The 7,002-nt window shown below is 40.6% G+C and overlaps 1 protein-coding gene across 1 annotated transcript in view; it reads left to right on the forward strand.

Annotated features, from left to right (window-relative positions):
• toy (twin of eyeless) overlaps window positions 1–7,002 on the forward strand; it is a 319,425-nt gene that overhangs the window by 75,250 nt on the left and 237,173 nt on the right. The window contains exon 3 of the mRNA XM_067144164.2: window positions 1,508–1,688. Coding sequence (XP_067000265.1) covers window positions 1,508–1,688 — 181 coding nt within the window. The remainder of the gene's footprint in view (window positions 1–1,507; window positions 1,689–7,002) is intronic.

Genomic DNA, 7,002 nt, shown 5'->3' on the forward strand with positions numbered 1-7,002 from the left:
CACTCAGCTTACGCCAGCAAAGAATACCAGGTTAATTCCTGAGGGAAAATGCGGCTGTACTTAGGCCAACCACTCCAGCCAACTTAATGCCGAGGTTATGGATGGTAGAAACCTTCTCCAAGGGCCTTCATAGCCTGTACATAAATTTTATAACACTTAGTTCCACTATCGTACCGAAGAGGTGATGACTGTGTTTCAAACACCAGATGGTGCAGCTGATATGGAATATGACCAAAGGTCTAGGCCTACATGGATTTCTTCAGTGTAATTCTTATTTTCCTGTTAACTTGGAAAATTGATTACTAGGTAGAAATTTTCAGTGAATTGGGCCCCCAGACGCAGAAATATTTTTCTGGCTTACTAACCCAAAAACTCGCACAGCATATTACTACTAAGAGCTGGCCAGTAGATCACTATCTAAAGATTTAGGAGACATAACTCAAATCCTACTGTCGACCATATACGAAATCGATTTGACTGCTTTCCCATAATACCAATATAATGGTCCGTTATTGGACATTATAAATTTTCCAGCCAACTCATTCTTGGTTGCCTGCGTTTCGCCCTTGTGTGCTAAGTTAGGCTCGTCAGTTGGGACTTAGCACACCACCCAAGACGCAAGGCTAGTGCATACCGTGGAGGCTGCTGCTGCTTAAATGCTTTCATTCCCCGCCCGAAGGACGGGGCGGGCCCCCTAGATCGTGTCGCGATCTCTCGGGCCGGGGCCGTGGAGGCCACTGCATAGGCTACTTGAAGCCACCAGCAGTGCCAATGCACTATGAGAGCTATGTCTCATTTTCAAAAAATGATGCCTGCCTGGCCATCCCATCTCGAGTGAAATTCTGGGATGAGTGAATCTTAAAGGCAGATATCCCTTTATTTCTATTTTTCGCTCTAAATATCAGACAAACACTTCAGTAACAAAGATTTTTCGGTAAGTTCCATACAATTAATATGTAGCGATTCTAATCGCAAGGTCATAACAGAAAAATGATATAACTAATGAATAGAATGATGAATACTTTTGTTTTATTCAAAAGATTCGTGTATTTCTGTTATAATCGAAGTGTAATTAAGAGGGGTAGTGTAAAAGAAAACGATAATGAGGTGTTCGAATTTCTATTGAAAATCAATCTGTTTTGATACCACTGACGTGAAGAAATGCTTCACAACCTTCGAACTCGAACCTGAGACCCCTCAATTTCTAGGAGAGTAACGAGCGTTTGAAGGCGTAACTTATGTTTCAGAACTGCATATTTTGACCTTGTGTAGCAGCATTCGAATATCTTTGCTAAGAGAGAAAGCTGGGTTAATATATGGTGTTCACTGTTGGCACTGTGTTGTCTTGTAAATCTTGAGTTACAAAGAACAATACCTTCAAACGACCGTTCTCTCAAATAGTCTTGGTTTCGAGTCCTGAAGGTTCGATCGCGTTTTAGCTCAGCTAAGTCTGGAATAGTGAGGCAATGGGGACAGCAGAACTGACGTCTACTCTTCTTGCTTACAGATATTACGAAACGGGCTCGATCAAGCCGCGTGCGATAGGTGGCTCTAAACCGCGTGTGGCCACCTCGAACGTGGTGAATAAGATCGCCGAGTACAAGAGAGAGTGTCCGTCGATCTTCGCGTGGGAGATACGGGACCGTCTGCTTTCTGAGGGCGTCTGCACCAACGACAACATCCCCAGCGTAAGTACCTCACTAGCTTACATGTGTGCATGCCTGATATTTATTATTAGTGTGTTCCTTGGCTCATCAGTTCATTTTATAAAGCACTCTATATCATTATATTCCATATCATACAAGGTGTACATATTCGTTATAGACTGTTTTATCTTTCAGAGTTCAGTCTGCAAGCCTCTGTGTATTAACTAAGTGTCTATAAAATCCTTTATTTGTACCTAGTTCAGTGGCCTCGTTTGGTTCCATTCCTAAGTAAAAACTGAGTCTAACCATCGTCACGCACTACGTTATTTATCATCTATATATTAAGAGTTTACTAAAACAGCTTTGAGAAATCCGGTCCGTTCTTCTGGACCGATTAGCTTCATTTTTGGTTTATTATCTCCAGAATTACCTGCCGGTGAATCACGAGACATTGAGAGGTCTCTAAGTTCAGCCAACTTTGAGTAATCATAAAATCAGGCCATTAAATGATCACTCCAATAATTGCAGGCGAAGGCTTACCCTAACCCGCAATACATTCTGTGCTTAGCAGGTTGCTAAGCGACCAACACTTTCGTTGATATTCTGATATGTTATTTTCATCCTTAGTAATATCACTGCATGCAGCCATCTTTGATTACTACCTGCCAAGCCAGAGAGTATACACTTCCTCTGATCATGGAAGAATATTATTCTGTGCTATATACTCTTTGATTCTCTGACCTTCTCCAGCTTCTTAATATATTCAACAGATGGCAGAACTTTCCCAATAACTTACATAGAAATAGCAAACATCGACGTACGTACAGACGGGAAGGTATCAAGTCGCCTAGCCTTCTGCATGACCATTACCAGTAATAAAGCGCAGGTACAAACTCTTGAAAAAGTGGTAGTCTACTTACTGGAATAAGTATTCAGTGACGGTCAACTGCAAGTTGCACTATTTCGGGCAATATCGTTTGGAAACGTTAAGATCCAGATACGGCGGAATGGTCGAAGCACAGTAAATACTATATGGAAACAAGTGTTATAAACTACACAACGAATGAATCAGTTATTATGTACCTGTATTAAAAGTCCATAAAACTATTGAAAAGGGGAGGCAAAAGAATATGACTACGACAGGTATATCAAGACGAGTTATCTGACCTGTTTATAGCGAATACTGTGGAGCAGCGTGAGTCCAGTAATTATTATTATTATTATTATTATTATTATTATTATTATTATTATTATTATTATTACTCATTAAATTTTACATGTACAATCTAGGGGTGGTAGACAGAGATAGGGCAAGCCCCATATACACGGAAGTGCCTCTACTCCCACATGTATATTTGCATAACCTCTACTGAATGTTTACATACGCATAGACAATTTCAAATTTACATATTTACACTCCAAGCACTGTACTCTTAGAATAATAATTATCTTGATTTATTCTATACATATTAGAGAAAGAAGACTTAGGGCCGTTTTCCCCAAATGAGTTTAAACTAGGTTTATTTTAATCTGGTTTAAGTCTGAGTTTAAACTAACATTCATTTTCCCCATATTGGTTTAAACTTTGTATCAAGTTTAAACCTGGCTCAGAGTTAAACCTTCTATATTGTTGGTTTAAACTGCTGTTTATATTCAACCTTCTTGACATTTTATTAACGTAATCTGTGATTTTCCTAATAGAAGGGTTAGTTTTGACTACCAGTACTGCAGCACTTTAATGAAAAACGTACTAAAATTATAACCTAGCATTAGAAAAATGGGAGAATTTATTGAAGTCTTTGGTTAAATAGGAAATAATTTTGGTGTGCAAGAGAGGTTAAGAAGCCGCGTTCCAACAAAAGTTTACAATCTTGGAAAATCGGATGTAACGGAGTTCTTTGATGGATTTATAATTCATAAGCGAACAGCAAGGATTGTCTAGTATCGAAGAAGGATTCATTTAAAACGTCAACTGCACGAAATAATGCTATTTCGCTAGAAGCAATGATTCTGGTTGCTTTAAGATATGATGCGCAGGCATTTTTTTCATTAACAACGGGGACCACAGACCTTAAATTGCAGTCGCCTTATAATATTACATACTGTAAAATACTGTTCGTGGTATGAATACTGTAATGTGAAGCATAAAAATATTCCTACATAAGTCGTGTAATACGTCTGCTCTTCATGCGGTACGCGGTGGCTGTGGTCGCTAAAGCGCGAAGTCAGCATCGTCCGAATCCGTGACAAGACGGTTCGAATCTAATTTGCGGAAAATATTTTTACCATCAGAATGTTGACCGGCACGGTAGGAGAGGCGGTGGTATACAATTTCTAATCGCTAGATTATATATTTATAGGATCAGAAAAACAATAAAGTATTTCATGCTTGCTAGTAAACTTGTAATAGAATAGATTATAGTTAAGAATGTTTCATCGTATCTATTGCCAGCATACCAGCAATAGAAATATTAATGCTATAGGGAGAAGAGTATTATGCATACAGTACGACATATCGCGAACTTGGTTATGTTATAAACGAATATGGAATCAAGTAATACATCTCCAAATAATACATCCTCAGTGGTCCGTCTGCTGGATCCAAGGTTTGTGAGATTGATCCCGGCCGAGGGCGATGGATTTTGATAGGAGATAGATCCCGAGCATGCTTGGAATTTGTTTACTTGAAATTCACATAAATGTTGATTTTCTGAGGAAAGGAATACCGTAGGCCTATTGCTGAAAAACCAGGATTTTAATATTTCAACGTTCCCGTGTGTTCCGTAAGACAATAGACATCAAAAGACACGTATTAGGCCCACGGTACTTGTTTATGGTAAAGTATGACAGAGAAAAATAAGAAATAAAAGTGCGTTCCAATAAATTGTAGACAGCAATAGGTAGAATTATATGACACAACACTTCGCACAAATGTAAACAATTTATTTATCAGTAAAGCCGAATTTGTTCTTTATTCACTACGTACGATAGCATTAACTCGCCACAAACAGCTGATATTATTACAAAAATGTCGGTCATTGAATTACTTGGCTCTGATTGGCCAATTCCAATCGACCATGCCTTCGACTATTCCTTCAGTGCAGCCAACGTTAGCGCCAACGACAGCTCGCCCGTTTAAACTAAACGAGTGTCAGAAATTGGTGGAGAAAATGGACGCAACTTTAAACTAGGTACTAAAGTTAAACGGGTTTAATTTATACCAGGTTTAACTCGATTTGGAGAAAATGGCCCTTAGTCATTTATACCCTCACTCACACCCCTATATATACACTATATATAGGCCTACACCACTTTCACACCCGCACGCATACACATTCGCCCTCATTCAACTGCACTTGCATACATGATTCTTGAAATTCTAATTCATACAAGTTATATACATCATATATGGGTTTCTATTTGCACATAAATTTTCTTTACTGCGTGGAGGAAGTGAGGAAGAGGAATCAGTTTTACCTCAGATGGTAGAAGACTCCAGAGACAAGCAGACCGTGCGTACAATCCATTTAAATATGAGGTTGTTCAGGCGAGGAGTGGAACAAATGTTACTCCTTGGCCTCTCTTAACAGAGCGGTAATTACGCTGCAGGCGGTGGAAACGGGAGAGGTGTGTGTGTTGTCTCCCATAGCATAGTCCGTTATTCTACTAGATAAGCTCCATTCGCCAAACATGATCCCACCACCGAGGCCGATTTATGCCTACAGTTTCATCCATTCAATTCACCGTCAGATGTAGGTGTAGGCGACAATCTGATAGGAAAGGGATATCAGTGGGAAGGCATTTGCCTGGTGTGAGAATGGAAAACCACGGAAAGCCATCTTCAGGGCTGCCGAACCTGCTCTCTCCCGAATGCAATCTGGCAGGTATGTGACTCAAACCGAGTAGCCATTCGCTCGGTCTTATATCTCACGTCAATCAATTGGAGGAAGTCAATGCAGAGAAGAACATCTATCAACTAACTGGCATATATTTAAAAAAAAGTATCACCTCACAGATATATTCACATTGTTTTACAATCTGCTTTTCGTCGCACCGACACAGATAGGTCTTATGGCGAGGATGGGATAGGAAAGGGCTAGGAGTGGGAAGGAAGCGACCGTGGTCTTAAGTTGTATACCATCTCGGCATTTGTCTGGAAGAGAAGTGGGAAACCACGGAAAACCACTTCGAGGATGGCTAAGGTGGGAATCGAACCTGCCCCCCTACCCAGTTCACCTCTAGAGGCTGAGTGGACCCCGTCCTAGTCCTTGTACCACTTTTCAAACTTTGTGGCAGAGCCGGGAACGAAACCCGGGCCTCCGGGCGTGGCAGCTAATCTCACTAACCATTACAGCACAGAGACGGACTATCAGTCAGTTTGATAATCGGAGCGAAATGCACCGTCCCAAAGCTTTCTGTAGACTTCTGTAGGCAGTTCGGACTTCCAAAAACCTTCATCACTACATTGGCAAATTAGTGCATTGAAAGGTTCTATCTCCGTTTTTAAGAACCGCAAGGACTTTAAAAATTAGCACTTGTGTCTTTATTTCTCTTTCCTTCTTCCTTCCTTTCTTTCTTTCTGTCTTTCTTTCATTATTAAATTTCTATAAAGAATAGGTTCATGACTAACCAATTTTTTTTTTTTTTTTTTTTGCTAGTTGCTTTACGTCTCACAGACTCAGATAGGTCTTATGGCGACGATGGGACAGGGAAGGGCTAGGAAGTGGAAGGAAGCGGCCGTGGCCTTAATTAAGGTACAGCCCCAGCATTTGCCTAGTGTGAAAATGGGAAACCACGGAAAACCATTTTCAGGGCTGCCGACAGTGGGGTTCGAACCTACTATCACCCGAATACTGGATACTGGCCGCACTTAAGCGACTGCAGCTATCGAGCACGGTACCAAAATTTTTAAGGTACTCTTTGCCTCTGAAGTGTGCGCCGGCCTCTCATCGTGTTTGAAATCCCAGTCACTCTAAGTTAGATTTGTGCTAGATAAAGTTTTGTGGTTGTGGTGGTGATTATTATTTTAAGAGGAAGTACAACAAGAAAAACCATCCTATATATAAAACTGATCAGAGAGTAGAAACTAGAAGGAATCCGGAATTTCGAAAATTGAAGGTATAGTCCACAGAAAGACAAAGGCCACGAAGGGAGTGAAAATAAAGGACACCCTATGTCTAGTGTGCTCTAATAACGTTGGGTAGGAAAAGACTAAGAGTTGATGAAGGGAGGTCGGATAGGATAGATGAAAGTAAGGTGCCTGGCACAAGTAACTGGAAGTAATGCCAGGATTCAGCTGAGGGCCCTATGTTCACCAAACCACGGTCCCATTTTAAGAGCCTTTGGAGCCCCTTTT

Source organism: Anabrus simplex, chromosome 3 (assembly GCF_040414725.1).
Source record: "Anabrus simplex isolate iqAnaSimp1 chromosome 3, ASM4041472v1, whole genome shotgun sequence".
NCBI lineage: Eukaryota > Metazoa > Arthropoda > Insecta > Orthoptera > Tettigoniidae > Anabrus > Anabrus simplex.